The sequence below is a fragment of the Humulus lupulus genome, chromosome 3 (genome assembly GCF_963169125.1).
Source record: "Humulus lupulus chromosome 3, drHumLupu1.1, whole genome shotgun sequence".
NCBI lineage: Eukaryota > Viridiplantae > Streptophyta > Magnoliopsida > Rosales > Cannabaceae > Humulus > Humulus lupulus.
The window spans coordinates 19333892-19351248 of NC_084795.1; the positions used below are offsets into that span (position 1 = coordinate 19333892).

The 17357-nt window shown below is 33.9% G+C and overlaps 3 protein-coding genes across 3 annotated transcripts; 1 reads left to right on the forward strand and 2 right to left on the reverse strand.

Moving 5' to 3' along the window:
- Positions 1–999: 999 nt before the first annotated feature.
- On the forward strand, positions 1000–2358 carry LOC133823725 (GDSL esterase/lipase At3g48460-like). Its single transcript, XM_062256569.1, has 2 exons — positions 1000–1752; positions 1846–2358. Exons 1-2 carry the CDS (start codon positions 1000–1002, stop codon positions 2356–2358), a joined length of 1266 nt encoding a protein of 421 aa, XP_062112553.1.
- Positions 2359–3008: 650 nt separating this feature from the next.
- Positions 3009–5127, reverse strand: LOC133822275 (E3 ubiquitin-protein ligase AIRP2). Its single transcript, XM_062254559.1, has 5 exons — positions 4802–5127; positions 4150–4312; positions 3994–4060; positions 3649–3886; positions 3009–3531 (listed from the first exon to the last, which is right to left on the reverse strand). The coding sequence occupies exons 1-5, from the start codon at positions 4888–4890 to the stop codon at positions 3321–3323; spliced, it is 768 nt and encodes a 255-aa protein (XP_062110543.1). The 5' UTR covers positions 4891–5127; the 3' UTR covers positions 3009–3320.
- Positions 5128–8490: 3363 nt separating this feature from the next.
- Positions 8491–14378, reverse strand: LOC133822276 (probable LRR receptor-like serine/threonine-protein kinase At1g67720). The gene is made up of 15 exons (XM_062254560.1): positions 13957–14378; positions 13325–13862; positions 12725–13236; positions 12450–12579; positions 12175–12246; positions 12022–12090; positions 11847–11918; positions 11656–11724; positions 11369–11541; positions 11032–11285; positions 10612–10738; positions 10444–10509; positions 10174–10360; positions 9953–10085; positions 8491–9042 (listed from the first exon to the last, which is right to left on the reverse strand). The coding sequence occupies exons 1-15, from the start codon at positions 14027–14029 to the stop codon at positions 8719–8721; spliced, it is 2799 nt and encodes a 932-aa protein (XP_062110544.1). The 5' UTR covers positions 14030–14378; the 3' UTR covers positions 8491–8718.
- Between the last annotated feature and the right edge of the window lie 2979 nt (positions 14379–17357).

Sequence of the window (17357 nt, forward strand, 5' to 3'; positions counted from 1 at the left end):
TCTTGATTAGCATTTAGGTTTGGGTAGATAGGAATAGAAATGTGGAGTATTTCCTACACCTTGACTCAAATTTTAGGGTAGGAAAGTTTTGATATTTTGTGGGATCCACATGCTTTTTAATTGTTAATCTCTACCCCTTTGTATATTTGAGTTTCATATAAAGAAATAAAGGGTAATATTGAGTCTGGTCTAATATTCCCCTTAAACTTCACTACTCAAAACAAACGTCTTTAAATATTATAAATATTTTTTTTCCTTTCTCATTTAACCATTCAAAATGCATTTTAAAGCATGTGAGGGTCTAAATAAGTCTCCTTTTATTCATATTTTAAAGATCCTCGACAAATTTCGGATTCTTCAGTGACCAAAGGAATGGAGAAGTTAAAAAAAGTAACTTGATGGGTTTGGTAGTCATTTTAAGTCTATTTTTACCTGATATTTTGTAAAGATTCTGCAAAATATTTTTCTTATAAGTATCAATGCTTTAGAAATATTATTTTGCAAATAATTAAAACAAATATTTTATAAATTGTGAGCAAGAATAAGTTGGTCTTATTATAGTTATGTTTGTTAGAATTTTGAGTTAGTTTATTAAGTACAACAAATTTAAAATCTTTGTCGGAAAGAAAATGCAGGAGGGTAAGGTAATTTTGAAAAAAAAAAACATTTGAATCATCAAATATAGAAATATTCTATAAACTATATAATAATTCTAAGAAAAAAAAAAGTGTATAAATAGAAACGCAGCTACTTATTTATAGATTGGAAAGAACATATATAGTAAACATTGATTGGATGAAAATATGAAAAACAAATAGATACAATGTCTCCTACAATAAGGGCTTATCTCAAAAATCTTTCTTTCTATTGTTTTATTTTTGAGCACCTAAGAATATGGAGGTTCATACATAAACCAATAATACAATACTATAAAATGGCAGTTCAATACCTCATTTCTCAAACAACAAACAAAAGGGTCTTCCTTTCTCATCTCCAAAAATGACAACCCCAAACCATTTGGTGCAATTTCAAATTGCACTCTTTGTCATCTTGGTCTCATTCTCTTTCACCTATACACACACCCCACCACATGAGGCTTCTCCCACGCCACCCCAACAACAACAATCTCCGCCATCACCACAACAACAATCTCCTCCAAAGTCTCCTTCTCAAACAACAGTGGAATACAAAGGATGTTGGTCGAAGGTCTTTGCGTTCGGAGACTCGAACACAGACACTGGTAATGGCTACTTGATTGGAGGTTTAAAATCCTTTACAAGCACCTCATTCTCCAAGTCATTCTATAGTTCATCATCCAATGGTTACTTGAAAGGACACAGGCTTTCCAACGGTCGATTAATCGTCGACCACTTGACTGAATCTCTGTCTTGTCCCTCCTTAACGGCGTACAAATCATCTTCAGTCAATTTCGACTACAACGGCAGTGTCAACTTCGCCATTGCAGGGACTTCGACTCTGTCTAGGGACTACTTCTACAACAACAACATTGGCCACACCTTCATGTGGAGCCGAGTTCCAGAGAGTTACCGGACTGAGATAACTTGGTTCAACACCTATCTTGTTGAAAGGAGTAAGAGACATGGTTCTCAAGCTTGTCGAAAAGACATGGCTAACACCCTCTTCTGGGTTGGTGGAGTTGGAGGCAATGACTACCTCCGCGCGTACGGATCTTCCATTACCTCTCGCATGCTTACTGACCTTTCTGTTGGTCACGTATCCAAAATTCTAAAGGTATGTGCATTTGTTTTCTACCTAAGTTGTGTTAAAGAGATGAGATGAGAAGACTAGAGTTTCTTATTGGTAACTCGTAATGTTCTATTTCAGACATTGTTAGACCAAGGAGCTCTGTACATAGTCGTACAAGGGCTGCCACCATTGGGATGTCTTCCGTCGCAGCTATCAATGTGTCCAATGACCGACCGCGACGAAATGGGATGTTCTAAGGCCACCAACAACCTGGTAAAAGTTCACAACAAACACCTTCAACTAAGATTAGACCACTTCAGAAGACGGTATCCATACGCAATGATAGCCTATGCAGACACCTACGGTGCTTACGAGGCCATACTGGCCAACTACAAAGCATACCATTTCCAGGAGCCATTCAGAGCTTGTTGTGGCTCCAATGAAGGTGGTGCTTATAACTTCGACGTCCATTGCCTTTGCGGGTCTCCAGGGACGTCCACTTGTAAGAACTCCGGTCAGTACATGAGCTGGGACGGTATCCATTTCACAGACTCCATGAACGGACAACTCACTGAACATTTCCTCAACAAAGGTTACTGCCAGCCTTCGTTTGAGGAACTTGCCAAGAAGAAGAAAATGCATGTAGAATAGAAGATACAAGCTTGTCAAGGGCAATTAATAACTTGTTACGTAGTTGAAGCTCCGGATGGTTACACATTCAGAGAGCAACAGAGTAATATTTTATTTATTTTTGGGTTTAATCCCACTTTGTAATTATTTATTTATTTTCGAACAAGTCATTTACCAGGTGAGAATTGTCATTTTTTCACCACTTGGCTTGCGGTCCATATATGTTTTAATAAGAATTGAGATAATTATCTAGGTTCATTTTGTCGTTTTATCAAAAACACGTGTTATCTCCTATGAACGACACATCGATTCCTACTCTGTTAAACTGGGAAACGACAAGCTTGGTAGTGCAAATTTGTCGTTTCTCGTCCAAAACTTCGTTCTCAAGTATTCCACAAAAACAACACGCCAATTTTAATGTTTAGAAAGGGCCAAAATTCAATCAATAGAAACAGAACAGTCAATGTTTGCTTAGAGGGCCAATTGGGACCCATTAGGAGGCTGCTAGAGGAGGAGTATAAGGCAATACAAAATGTGAAGTTGAAGCTGGAAGTAGCTGAGCAATATATAAATATTATACTAATGGCTAGAATAAATTATTTCCAAACAGGAAAAAAGAAAGTAAAGAGAGAGGAGAGGACCATGATAAGAATCAGCAACCACAAATGAACTAGTTTCAATTTTCAACCACAACTTATCTCATTAGCATTATTCAACTAAATGCATCATTTTTTTCTTTTCTGGGACTAATTCTTTTGATTGAAAGTAATGAAATTGAAGCAAGTTAGTACAGGAAGTGAGAACCTGTCATATATTACTAAACAAGGTGCCTCACACTAATACTTGAAAAAGCTCAACAAGCATACTATGGTAGCTATTATTATTCCTGAAAGAATCCAAAAAGGACATTCCTTACCAGACTCTATATACATTTGAGGGTCGGCATTTTCTCTCTGTACACCATCATCTTCATTTACTTCCAATCAAATTAAATATTCATAGTACACTAAGAAAAGGGCATCAGGGTGAACTTTTGGCAGGCTGTTGATATAGAGATAGAACCTCAACAATTCCTCCTGCGAAACCGTTTCATTGTCAACCACATCATCATCACATGTGAGCACCCATAAGTCTTCTGAATTAACCCTCTTGATACTACCACGGCAGAAGGGGCATGATTCTGACTTGGTGTTCCTGTTTGAATTGTAAAAACCAAACCTTAATCAGTGTTTTAGAAGAACCACTCCACACAATATCAAATACCAGAGTAGAGACACATTAAAGATGTAAACAACTGGCTTTTTCACTTACCAATTGCGATAGCATTTGATGCACATTGCATGGCAGCAATTGGGCAAGACAATTTTGGTGCAAGGCTCCAAGCAAATTCCACACTCATCTTCTCTTTCCATGTCAATATTGGCAAGAGCAACTTCTGACTTTACCCTTTTCTTCTTGGCTGAAACCTCAATGCTTAGACGCCCCTTTTTAGCATCATCCAACTCCCCCAAGTCAGCGTGGAGCCGCTGAAGATATGGCAATATAACAGCTGAAGTTCAGTTTTTTTAATGAAACAAAGTCAGAATTACTTCACCAAAACAAAAACAATGGATATAAATGATAAGTTTGACAAATTATAAGACAACTTTGACATACCATAGAAGTCTTTAATGCTAGCCTTTCTTCCGTGTGCAGATATTTTTGGCCTCCCATCTGTGTATACCTATTTAGTATAAATAACTCAAATCAATGACAATCAAACTTTCCACAAACAGTAAATGAGAACAACAGGTTATTATAGAGTGAACCAACCTTGTAGACAAGAATGTGGTAAAAATTTAGATATCTCGGCAGTAAACATGTGCAAGAGCAATCTAGCCATTGTAACAAAAATAGAAAGAGGGGTGCCCAGTTATTGTAAACCAATTTCATTTGTAGACATACACCACCCTTGGCTCTTGGAATTGAAGCAGCACTGTGTTAAGACAAACCAAATTCATTAACTTTAACACCACTACAACAAAAAGTTTAAAGTAGTATCCATCTTTTCAATTACAACAAGGACAAATACTTCAATTGATGACCCAATAAAGAAAAATACTTTTTCCCCTCTTCCACGAGAAAAAGGGGAAAGAAAGGAATCCAATTTAAGAATGGTACGAAGTCCTCAAATGGGTTTCTTTACTTTCATGCAAATTTTCACAAAACGAACAGATTTTAAGTAAACAAAGTACTGATTATCAAACAAACACGCAAAAGGGTTCTGCATTTTTTTTTCCTTCTATTTTTGGGTCTCTAAAAAAACTGCTAGAAAAAGCAGATTATGGTGTTGTTGAACATGATCATGATCAAAAACAAAAGAAAAAAAAAAACCACCAGAAAAAAATCAAAACAGAAAAGAAAGTGACCAAAATTTTTTTTTAAAAAATAGAAAAAAAAAAAGAGGATAAAGAGCAGAACCCACAGTGCATTCGCATGCTGTATATCAGCCTCCAAAACCTTCAAGGAGTCCTCACAAGAAGACCTAGCTAACTGGTAATACATCACATCCATCTCTTGCTCTCACTTTGGGTAACAAAAACCAGAAAAAAGAAGAAGAAGAAGAGCCTAACTTTTTCCCTCAGGCTCCTCAGTAGAGAAAAACCACAAAGTTTTGCTTTTTATTTTCTATCTCCTTTTTTCCAAGTGAACCTAATCACCACCAAAGGCAAGTAATGTAGAAAAGCGTAGAAGAGAGAGAGAAAGGGTATCCTCTTTTGTGAGATGAGACGGCTCTGAAAGACTGTTTTTTTTTGGTTTTGCTTGCTTTATACGGTCAGAGAACCGATACGTATAAGAAAATGTTTTTTTTATTTGTTTTTTATTAATAAATTTTTTTTAGAGCGTGTTTGTATTTGTTGGGATGCCCTCAATTTTATCTATCTATTCATAAATTTTATTTTATTTAAAAAAAATGCTCAATTTTATATCTTCTTCTTATCATGATTTTGCTTTTGCAGTTGGTTTCCCATCAATATTACCAAACTATCCTTTCTATTTTTATGTTGCTTTTTATTTATTTTTTTATAATTTCTTCAAATAAGAATTGATTTTTTTGTCAAAAAAAAAAGTAATGATTTTAGTTTTAATAGGAAAATTTGATAAATCATGCTTACATTACCTTAATATTTAAAATTTGAACCAAAGTTAACCACCATATGATACAAATGCTCATCTTTTATTTAATACCAAAAATACCCTCATACATTTCCTCTCTATTCTCCCTCTTCCTCTCTACCTTTCATTTAATAGCTTAATAATTAAAATTTGAACCAAAGTTAACCACCATTTAGAATGTTGTTTAGATGTTGGATCTGTAGTTTGTTGGTATTTTTTGCTGTTTTTTTAGTGAAAATCGTGTTCTGTAAAAACCTGCGTTTTTTTTGGTTCCTTGAGTTTTTTTCGAAATGCCCGATAGTGTCCGATAGAGGCCCGATTCGGGCACGATAGTTATTGAGTTTCAAGGTTAGGGATAAAGGTCCGATGACAACCCGATGGTTGCCCGATAGTCAAGGTTAGGGATGGTGGTACGACAGTATTACGATAGTGGGTACGATAGTGTGCAATACTGTAGTTATTTCCATAATGGGTACGATGATGGTACGATATTAGCACGATAGGTGTACGATAGAATTTGTTAAGTAGTTACTATAACATCGTAATTTTAGAATTTGTAGTGGGACGATATAGGTACGATGGTAGTACGATAATAGTTAGTTTCAAAATGTTAACTTACTTTGTCAATGGTACGATGATGGTACGACAGTGGGACGATAGTGGGTACGATAGTGTGCAATACTGTAGTTTTTGCCATAAATGTACGATGATGGTACGACATTAGCACGATAGGGCAACTATCGGGTAACCAAAACTATCGAGCAACCATCGGGTTTCCATCGGACCTTCATCCCTAACCTTGAAACTCAACAACTATCGTGCCCGAATCGGGCCTCTATCGGACACTATCGGGCATTTCGAAAAAAACTCAAGGAACCCAAAAAAAACGCAGATTTTCACAGAACACGATTTTCACCCAAAAAACTACAAAAAAATACCAACAAACTACAAATCCAACATCTAAACAGCATTCTAAATAGTGGTTAACTTTTGTTCAAATTTTAATTATTAAGCTATTAAATGAAAGGTAGAGAGAAAGATGGAGAATAGAGAGGAAAGGTATGGGGGTATTTTTGGTATTAAATGAAAGATGAGCATTTGTTTCATATGGTAGTTAACTTTGGTTCAAATTTTAAATATTAAGCTAATGTAAGCATGATTTATCAAATTTCCCTTTTAATATTAGCTTATACATAGTATGAAAGATTAAGTATATTTTTTAAAATACATATATATCATGAATAATGCCATGTACAACTCCATCACAAATGGATCAAAAGGACAATTTAGGGTTTTGGTCAACTGATTGAACATTTCTGGTGAAGGTTCTGAAGAAAATTATTATAAAAATGGAATAATAATGTAGAGTATTATTTGGGTGACAGTTGGATTTTGATACTAAGAAAAGAAATCCATTAAAGATTAGGTCAAAAATAATTTAATTATGCTCTTAAATGTGGTTTGGTCATAATTAACTTTGGACAATATGGCTTTGCCTTTTCAACGGGCATTCATTTATTTGTTTCATGAATCATGCATATATAATTTGTTTGCTAACAACAACAACACACAACATATATATATAATATCTCCTTTCAATAAATAAGACAAATGTTAGATAGAATATTTGGTGTATAATAATAATTACTATAAAATACTTCTATTATAAATTCAAAATTTTGTAAGTACTAAAAAAATTGTTGTTTATTTAAAATAAGGCTAAAATCTTTGTTCAACCAAACCAGGCAGTGCCTAAGATATGCTAATACAGCTAGAATAGTGGCTTTGCATTATTGTTCTTAATTACTTAAGTTTCAACAAAAAATACTTAAAATTCTCCAAGAGTTAGAGAGGCCATACTAATTATTAATATAATAAAACATAAGAGGTAGCTATAGCTATATATGTAAATGTAAAATAGGTAAGGTTGTTGTAGAGGTGGGTGTGGGGACCTATATTGCCATGGAATGGATTATTATTATTATTATTATGAACAAAGGATTTTGTTTACTTGACAAGTACTTGAACAGTAGTTAGTGGTTGTGTAATAATGATGAGAGAAAAACTTATTGTCACTTTCTTGATTGTTGTTGTTAAGTATGATTATGTGATTGCAATTAAGGGTGGCAATTCCTGCTAATCATGCTAATCTAATATTAACCGTGTTATTTTTGAATTGTTTGCTTATGATCTGTTTAATAAAATTTTACTTCATGATCGATGTGTCAAAAATACTTATCAATATAATGATTAATTTAGTTGAATTTTATTAAGTTGTTTGAAAAATATGTTAAATTAGCTCATTAATTGTCATCCCTAATTGTAATATTATCATTTAAAAAAATGAAGAAGGAAGTCAGAAAATTGTTTTACATGAGTCAAATAAATAAATAAAGATAAAAAATATTAAAAAATGAAGGAGCAAAACACACATTATCATAAAAGTTCTATATAATTTTATTATTTCAAAATTTTAGTACACGAGTAACTTGGTCCTTGTTGAGAATGTCTGTCATCAAGTTGGACTTTGGTATCAATGATTTTCTTGACTGTTTATTAGAAAAATATGAACCAAGTCATTTTTCACATGTGGTTCTGGTAAATTCTTAAAATGGCTCCGGATTAAATGCAGTTGAACCCAGCATATATTTTATACAAAGTAATTAATCAGTTTAATTCATTGCCTTTTTCTAGACTAAAAGTCAGTCAATGAAATTGAAACGATTGTCATATGTAGTTGTTCTATGGATGATCATTGTTGACACCATTCTTGGCTGACTTTTGAGATTAATGAACTTTGAAAAGTTCATCTTTATACAGAACAACAACAACAACAAAAAGATTAGAAAAATGCACCTGATTCTGAATAAAGTATTAATCTTAAGATTTGGTCCACTATGATTATAAAATAAGGATATAACTTGGGGTTTAAGCTTTAATCTCGATAGTTGACCGCATATTCTTATACTCTATATATAATATATATGCAACCTTAGATGAAAGCTACATGCCCACTTCAGCAAGCGAACAAAACCTTATCTTCTTTGTTGGTTCATATACATATTGTGCCTTCTAACACAAGAAAAATATGAAACAAAAAGGTGTTTTTTACAATTGGGTATGACCATTCTGTAGTCTTAGAAGCAAAACAGCATTCACAAACATTTGTGACAGCATATGTTACTTTGGTTATCTGTAAGTCTTTAGATAGCAAACAATACAGAATTATCTTGCAGAGGGGACTAAGTAGCCATTTGACAAGTCAGGAGGCTCAATTTCAAGAAAGCTTGTCAGTAAAGTTTTCCGAGAAGATAGCGCTTTTGAACCACTAGGAGATAGTTTTGAGTTTCCTTCAACGCCTTTCTCAATCTTGATGGCTTCTTGTATGGAGAGAATTATTTCCTGCATTCTTGGTCTGCAAACACCATGTTGTTCTACACATTGGATGGCAACTTCTGCTATTCTCCACATGGACTCAATTTTGACATTCCCAGCTAGAAATGGATCCACAATGCTTATCACATCGCCTTTGCGAACTAAGGATCTTGCCTGCAAAGCAAAGGACATTGAGTTGTAAACCAGACTTTTTAATCAAACTGTGAACAAGAGGCAGATAAAAGCAAAATCACATCTGCAGTAGTTGGATATGAGCTAAGGATTATCTGGTTTTATATCTTCTTATCTTGCCTTGTCTACATCCCATAGTGCACTGTTGACAAGTTCCATACTAAAACTCAGCCTTTTAATGCTTTGTCCGTGGTTTATTGTATTTTATTTTTGTTTTAGGAAAGATTCTAGATGAACTAAAGAACAAAGATAACAAACAGCAAACAAGCTTAGACCCACTTACAACTCAGATGGGGTGGGATATGGGGCCAACCCAATTAGTTAGAAAGATTGGACTTTAGGGGGCAAGACCAAATGATCTGTTTTCTCTTATTTGTTTGGTGTTATCCAAAATTTTGAGGATATGAAAGAAAAGCACACCAAAACCCACTTTCCAGATAGCTTGTTTCCATTCCAGGACAAGTATCCTGTACTTATCTTATGCAGTGTTCTGGCTCTAACTGCTGTCTGGAATTTATTAATGTCTTCTTGTGGCTGGCCGTCATACTACTACTGCACTTAGAAGTTCTACAATTCATAGGTACGTACTCAGAAAAACTGATAAATCAAAGAACAACAGGCTTCTCATAATCATCTATTCCAATGCTTAGGATTGGACTCAATTATTTTCTCAATCAGCAAATTAAATTACAATATACTCTTCCTTGTACATCCGCTTTCTCGTTAAGATGCCATTATGTTCATGTTCACCTAGTTTTTCACTGAATTTCTTAAAACAAAGTTTTAGCATTTTTGCCTAGCTTATGCTGATATAAACTAAAGCACAAACAGGGTAGTTACTAGTGATACCAAATATTGGCAATATATGAAAGAAAGTTACTAGTATCCATACCCAGTGAACAATGTTCAGCTCAGCTCCATAGTCTTCTTGTGAGACAGGTTTCTTTCCTGATATAAGTTCAAGTAGAACAACCCCAAAACTATACACATCACTCTTCTCTGTCAATTGCTGACAAGCATAGTACCTGAATTAGAGCATTGACATAATTAGCTTAAGTAAATGCAGGAGAGAGCCTCTCATTAATTATATATAAATTAAAAAAGATAACTTACTCAGGATCTAGGTAGCCTACAGTTCCTCTTGCCACACTTGATATGTGAGTTAAATCTTCTTCAGCTTGCCTTGACAGTCCAAAATCCGATACTTTCGCCCTCATGTTGATGTCTAAGAGAATATTGCTTGTTTTCACATCTCGGTGGATGATACTGGGGTTGCATCCAGTGTGTAAATACTCAAGACCTACAGATATCTAAATTTTTCTTAAAGAGAATCACTAGGAAAAAGAAGCATGAAAAAGTTAGTCAGAAAGTTCTATTTTAAACCTTTAGCTGCATCTTCTGCTATTCGAAGGCGAAGTAGCCAGTCTAAGCGCTTCTGGCCAGTGGTACCTTACAAGAAATCATTATGCAGAAGTTGATGAGACTGCTTTGGTGCTGTTAAACAGGAAAATAGAAAGAACTTTTATGAAATATCCAGATGAAGAGTAGAACCATGAATGTGATCCCTTAAGGTTCCATTGTGCATGTACTCGTACACCAGAAGACTTTGATGTTCTTCTTCACAGTATCCAATTAAAGGAACCAAATTCCTGTGATGAATCCTTGACAAAAGGGCAACCTGCAAGTGCGTTTTTTATTATTAATGCAGAGCTGTCTCTCCTGGTTTTGTGGGTACAGAAGTGATGTAGAAGAACTAAGGAAGAAAAGAGAAGGGAATATGAATTTAGATAAAGAAGTAGATAGAAATTAACCAAAGGAGAGAAAGTGAACACCAAGAAGACATGAGATACCAATATAACTGAATTAACAACTTTGGATAAGATATTAAGACCATTTAGTTCATAGGCTATAATGGAAATCTCATGTCAGCATGAACTATGAGGCATTACATGGATTGAGTAATGGCACTACCTCAGTCACAAATTGTTGATCCCCATGGCTAGATGGCTCGGCCATGAGCTTCACTGCTATCTCTTTTCCATCTTTCATCCTTCCATAATAAACAGATCCAAAGCTTCCTTTCCCAATTTTCTTTGAAAAGTTATTTGTGGCTTCTTCAAGATCAGAAAGCGTAATGTAGCAAGCTATGCCTTCATCCATCAGATGACTACCTCGGGAAACTGAAAAGAAAGTTGAAGGCTTGGTGCTTGCACGTAGAGAATAACCTAACAACCACACAAAATATTATAGATTGCAGAAACTAAGACTATAGACTGAATTGATTCAACAGATTCCATAGTGTACAGACCTTTTTCATCACTCTTTGACTGAGATGCCTTCCTTCGGTGATTTCGGATATATAATAAACTTCCCAAGAATAAAACTAACACAAGGACAAATGCTCCAACTGAAATTCCAATTAGCAACTTCAAGTGCTTCTTGTCTTCTGCCTCTTGGTGTAATCCAGGGTTATCTTGGTATCTGCAAGATTCAAAAAAATTTAAGGCAAAAGAAAGATAATAGTTGGTTTTGAACTCTTGAGATAAGTCACTCTCATTAGAGCTAGATAGGTGTCTATGAAATTTCAGTACTTACTTAAAGATTATTTTTCGACTAAATAATGCTGGAGGAATGCCCCCAGTGAAGGAGTTGTTCTGTATATACCTGTCACATATAGATTTTAAGTTTACTACACATTTCTTCTAACCATGTACCAAAGTAAGAATAATTATTTTGAATTTGATCTTTCATTCATCATGACGCAGAAAATGTAGATTGATACATACAGTTCCTCTAAACCTGGCAAGTTCCCCAGATAAGAAGGTAAGGAACCAGTCAATTGGTTGTTCTCTAGATGCCTACACTTCACCATTAAAAGTGGATAAGAGAAAGAAGTATAATTGGGAACATCTTCTCTCTAACAATATAATTAAATTCACAAAAATGAACAAGAAGTCTTACAAAATTTTTAAATTGATAAGATTACTCATGTCAGGGAAATTTCCTGTGAGAGAATTATCACTCAACCACCTAAGAGAGGAAAAAGAAATTACATGAGGAAAAAGATGTAAATGAAGAAAATAAAACTATTGTTTAGAGCAAAATAACACTCACAGCTCTGCTAGTTCGGTCATGTGGTTTAGCTCAGATGGGATTTCACCCTTCACATTCTTTCCTGAGAGGTTACTGTAAAACAGGTTAGAAAATTGAATTATATGCATGTTGCAGCCAATTAAAGTTGAAAACTTTAGATTTTCTTTGTACGACAACCTTATAAATTTATTCAAAATTATGCGACAAATCAAAAACTCTAGAAGTTTTATCAACAATGTAATGTTTGTACAGACTTACTTACTTTATGTAACTAGTAAATAATATGAGCAACTTACATTGTTGTTATTCTCAGTGGTACACTGGAGCTGCAGTTCACCCATTCCCAGTGTGTTGGAGCACAAGGATCGCCTTCATTTGTAGATGCAGCTTCGGAAGATATCAAGCGAAGGGCATTGATAACATTCACTAAAAATTGCAAGCAAAAACAGCAAACAGCTCATCAATAATGGCGAAGTGCATTAATTCTGTCTCAAAATCCAGGCAACAAGACAATATTGTTAACACTTAAAAATACTGCTACAATGGTGAGAAGTAAAGATTGCGAACTTACAATCTTGCCTATCTGTCTTTGCAGCAATTTGAACATATTTACTGATCTCCATAGCACTTAGAAGTGGCCCTCGAGTAGAATCCGGGGTCTTAAGGAATGAAAATGAGAAAACAAACTCAAGGCTCACATTCATGTAGCTGGGTTCATAAAGGATGTAGCTTCCATTGGCATTCTCAGCAATATTTACCACTGCATTGCTATAGTCAAGTATCTTAGGTTCATCCAATTTGAATTTTCTAGTCTCATTTGGACCCAAGTCTTCAATTTCAGCAAAATAAGCATAAGCTCGAGCATTTCCAGGGAAGCCTTCTAAATTTAATCTGTAGCTTAACCTTCCTTCTGTGCCAACAACTGCCGTTTGCATTACTTTTACAGGTGGGTACTCTCTTGTCCTTACATCTATATCCCTTGATGTTTGTATTCTTTTAGTACCAGAAGCCACCCCAACTAAATAATTTTGCCTCTTTTCCAGATCCGAGTCCCAAATTCTGTCATAAGGGTCATCTGGGTACCTGTAAAAAGACAATTCTCTTGCATTTAACACTACCCTTTTCCCACTAAAAAACAAAAAATTACTCCTTTGAAGCTGCTACAACTTACCTTAAGGGATCTTTGGTTAAGGCACCAAAGTTTACTCTAGTTGAAACTCTCAAGAAGAAATTATCCTCAAAATCAGTGGCATACATAGAAAGATTCAGAGACCTCAGTTCAAGGGTGGATATGAATGGAGAACCAGTAGTGGCACAACAAATGCAAACATCAATTGAATCAGACGGTGCCCTGATAATCATTTCATTCACATAGACTCTTGAGGCATCAAAAATGGTGACAGTAGACCACTCAGTAGCATCCAAGTAAAGCTTAAATTTTGGGTATGTATCTTCATCTTTAATACTGCCATAATGAAAAGTAGCTCGTACTAAATACCTCCTCCTCTCTTGGGTTCTCAAAGTGTAGCAGTATTTTCTGGTATCTATAGGGAACTCTCGGCGTGTTTGGTACTGGGTTAAGTTCTTTTCTGGGTTTTCTACTACTACTGATGTGCCAAGGCTCATCATTCCAGAGTCTGAAATCCATTCTAGTCCTGTACTAGGGTCAGTGTAATTTTTGGTACCACCACAGTCTATGCTGATAAAATCTTCAATTCAAAAAGAAAAAAGAAAAAATACACTTCAAAATAAGCTTCATATCATAAGTTAAATATATATACTCGAAAGAAAGAAAGAACATACCTTTAACTTGGCACAGAACAGTTGGGACAAGAAAGATAAAAACAAGCAAGTAGTGATGAATGTAAAAACCCATTGATGATGGAAGTTCAAGAAAACAACTTGCTGTCTGCGATGTTTTCAAGGTTTAGCATTATAGTGAGCTGGGGTAATACAAAGACTCATGCTTTACTAATGGCTTAAGGTTGAACATGTCATAAAAATTTGAACTTTTCTTTTTGATTGATGAGTTTTAGTAATGTTCATTCACGTTTATGTCTTTTTGAGGTTTTGGAATCTCATTTGCCCAAGAAAAAGTTAAAGAAATATAATAAAAAGATCTCTACTTCATTTCTGGTTGGCCTTTCCTTTAATCAGTGTGACCCCCCATATACTTAATCTTAGAATATTAAATTAAGATGAAACCAATTAAAAAAAAAAAGGAATGTTAGCTATTTAGTACATTATTATTGTTATTTTAATTATCATGGTTCATGGGACTGTAGGGAAAGATCTAAGGCCATGCCCATGCATAAGAAAAAAAAAAGCATCTATTAATAAAGCAAAAGCATTAACAGTATCAGTATCAGAATTTTTTAAGGCATTTAAATATATAAATATCCACTGCTTTAATTGCCTTTAGCTTATTTTTGTGTACACAACAAAATCTCTTTTAGACCAACTTGTCTAATAGCTTTTACCCTTTGAAAAAGTATGCACATGATGCTCCCTTTTTATCTTGGACACCATTACCATACATATATATTGGTCCCCCATCTATACCATCATCAATCCATGGCTTTAAAAAATAACCACACTTATTCCAAGTTTATGATAAAAATAGTAATTGGTGAAAATAATTTTTATTTTAATGTCAATTTATAAAATGATATCATGCTTTTAAATGTAAATGACATCAAAATTGCCAAGTATATAAAAAAATATATATTTGTGGCATAAATACCTAATGTTTTATACTTGTTAGAATTAAATATCTTATTTTTTATTTTCACGGTAAAAATACTCAATGTTCAATACATATTAAAAAAAATACTTAATCTTTTTTATTTGCGGCAAAAATACCTAAAGTTGCTAAAACATTGTTTTTGTCAATACCTCTTGTGTTGGAACGGTTAAGCACGTTGACAAAGCAGACATTTGTCACTTTGTAATTGGTCAATTTCATTTTTTTTAAAATATTTTAAATTGGAATAAAGAATTAAAAAGACATCTTAAATTAATACAAACTTAAAAATATATATTTTGATGACAAAAATACATAAATTATCGAGTGATACATATCTGGCGAGTCAACACTTAACAGTTCCAACAGATGAGATACTGACAAAAGTAATGTTTTAGCAACTTTAGGTGTTTTTGTCGCAAAGAAAAAATATTAAGTATTTATATTTAACATATATTGAACATTGAGTATTTTTCCCATAAAAATAAAATATTAAATATTTAAATGTAAAATGGGTGCAACATGTCTATTTGAAGGGGGCTGATTTTTGGAGCTATGGGTTGAAGTTGGACACTAGTTGGTACTGGCGAAAACTGTGCCATCTCATAAATAAGTTTAGTAAAAATGAGGTGTTGGCTGCTGGTTGTTCTGGGAAGTTTAAACCAGCCTTACTCTATATCAGTGGTTTAAACCAGGAAATAGCAGAGTATAAAAGAATTATTTGGCATCGGTCTATTCTTCCTAAGCATCGATTTATGCTATGGATGGTGCTCAATTCTTATCTATTGACCAGAGATAATCTTGCCAAAGTTCATATGCACTTATCTAGCTTACTGTGTCCGGTTTGTGCTGATCATTTGGAGAGCCACCAGCATCTATTTTTTGACTGCTGCTTCTCCTTAAAGGTGCTGGAGGTCATATTCACCTGGATTGGTTTCCCTGCTTGGTCCCATTTGTACTCGGCTTGGACAGTCAATTTACATGCTGGGTTTAGTAATAGTCTTAGTCTCACTTTAAACTTGATTCTAGCTGCTGTGGTTTATAGTATTTGGAGAAATAGGAATAGATGCTTACATGAAGGTTATTCATTGACTGCTTATTGTATAGCTAAAGAAATTATTACACTAATGAAGTATAGATTGTATTTGGTTCATACCAGGACAGATTTCCCTCTGTTTAAGCTCTTCTTACAGAAGCTTCAATTGTATGTAATGTAAGGGTTGATCTTGTCTGTTAGTTAGTTCCGGTTTTTTAGACTTTGGCCTGGGTTGTATTTGTCTGTTTTGTTTCAATGAAGATTTTTCCTTCTTGATAAAAAAAAATATATATTTAAATGTAATAAGTGTAAACATTAAATAATTATGCCACAAATATTCTTATAAAAAAATGACATCAATTTTAATTTTATAAGAAACAATAAAACAACAAAAATAATCTAAAGAAGTGTGTACATATCCCTAAGAATGTAAATGAGAGGAATAATTGTAATTTGCCCCTTACTTTGTAGGCAAGCGAGTAATAGTATGACTTATCCTCCTTATTAGCAAGTCGAGCCAACATGATTCTTTTTTTTTTTTTTTTGTAATTAAAAAAAGTGTCATTTTAACATTGATATTCTATAATTTAATATAATTAATCTTTAAAAAAATTCATAAACAAAAGAAAGATAAATTTTTAATTTATGCAATTTATTTTTAATCAATGTGGGTAAAACTTGCTCTCATAATTTTTTCAAAAATAACTCGGAGCAAAATCAACCTAACGAGAGTGATAAATCTAAAATTTTACTTCGTCGGGGATAGAAAATAATTAATCATATAAAAATTTTAAATCCATATAAAAAACTTAAGCATATATAGGCAAAATAGAAAGAAAAAAAAAAGGTTACAAATAAAACCTAAATAAAACAATTTAGTGGAGGCATATTATTAGTAGTACAAATTTAGTTTAAAAAGTGAAAGAAAAAAAAAAAAAGTGGCAAGGAGAGAGTACCTTAATTGGATACGCAAGTAACTGCTGAAACGGTCATGAGTTATTAATTTAAAGAAAAAAAACATTTCTATGATTTATATACTCAACAAAGTACTTAAAAAGCAATATTGGCTACATACATGGGCACAAAAATACCATAAAAAAATGGTAAAAACTAGTAATAATTATTTTTTTCCTTTTACCATGAGCATATGGCAATGAATGTGATATAACATTTGTGGATCCCTCCTAAAGAAAAATATCACATTTGGGTAGTTTTCAGCTATTTATGAGTCTGATGAGTAGAGTAGAGGTGTTGGCATCGAGTGGGCCCACTAACAATTGGTGGAGTAGGCAAAAGTAAAACAAATATCGAGCAAAGGCTAAGCCTGAGCTTTAGTACGTGTGATGTGAGTAAACAATACATATATGGGCTCATGATTATCAAAAAGTCCATTTCATTGGGCCCACTAGATTCGACACAACCCAA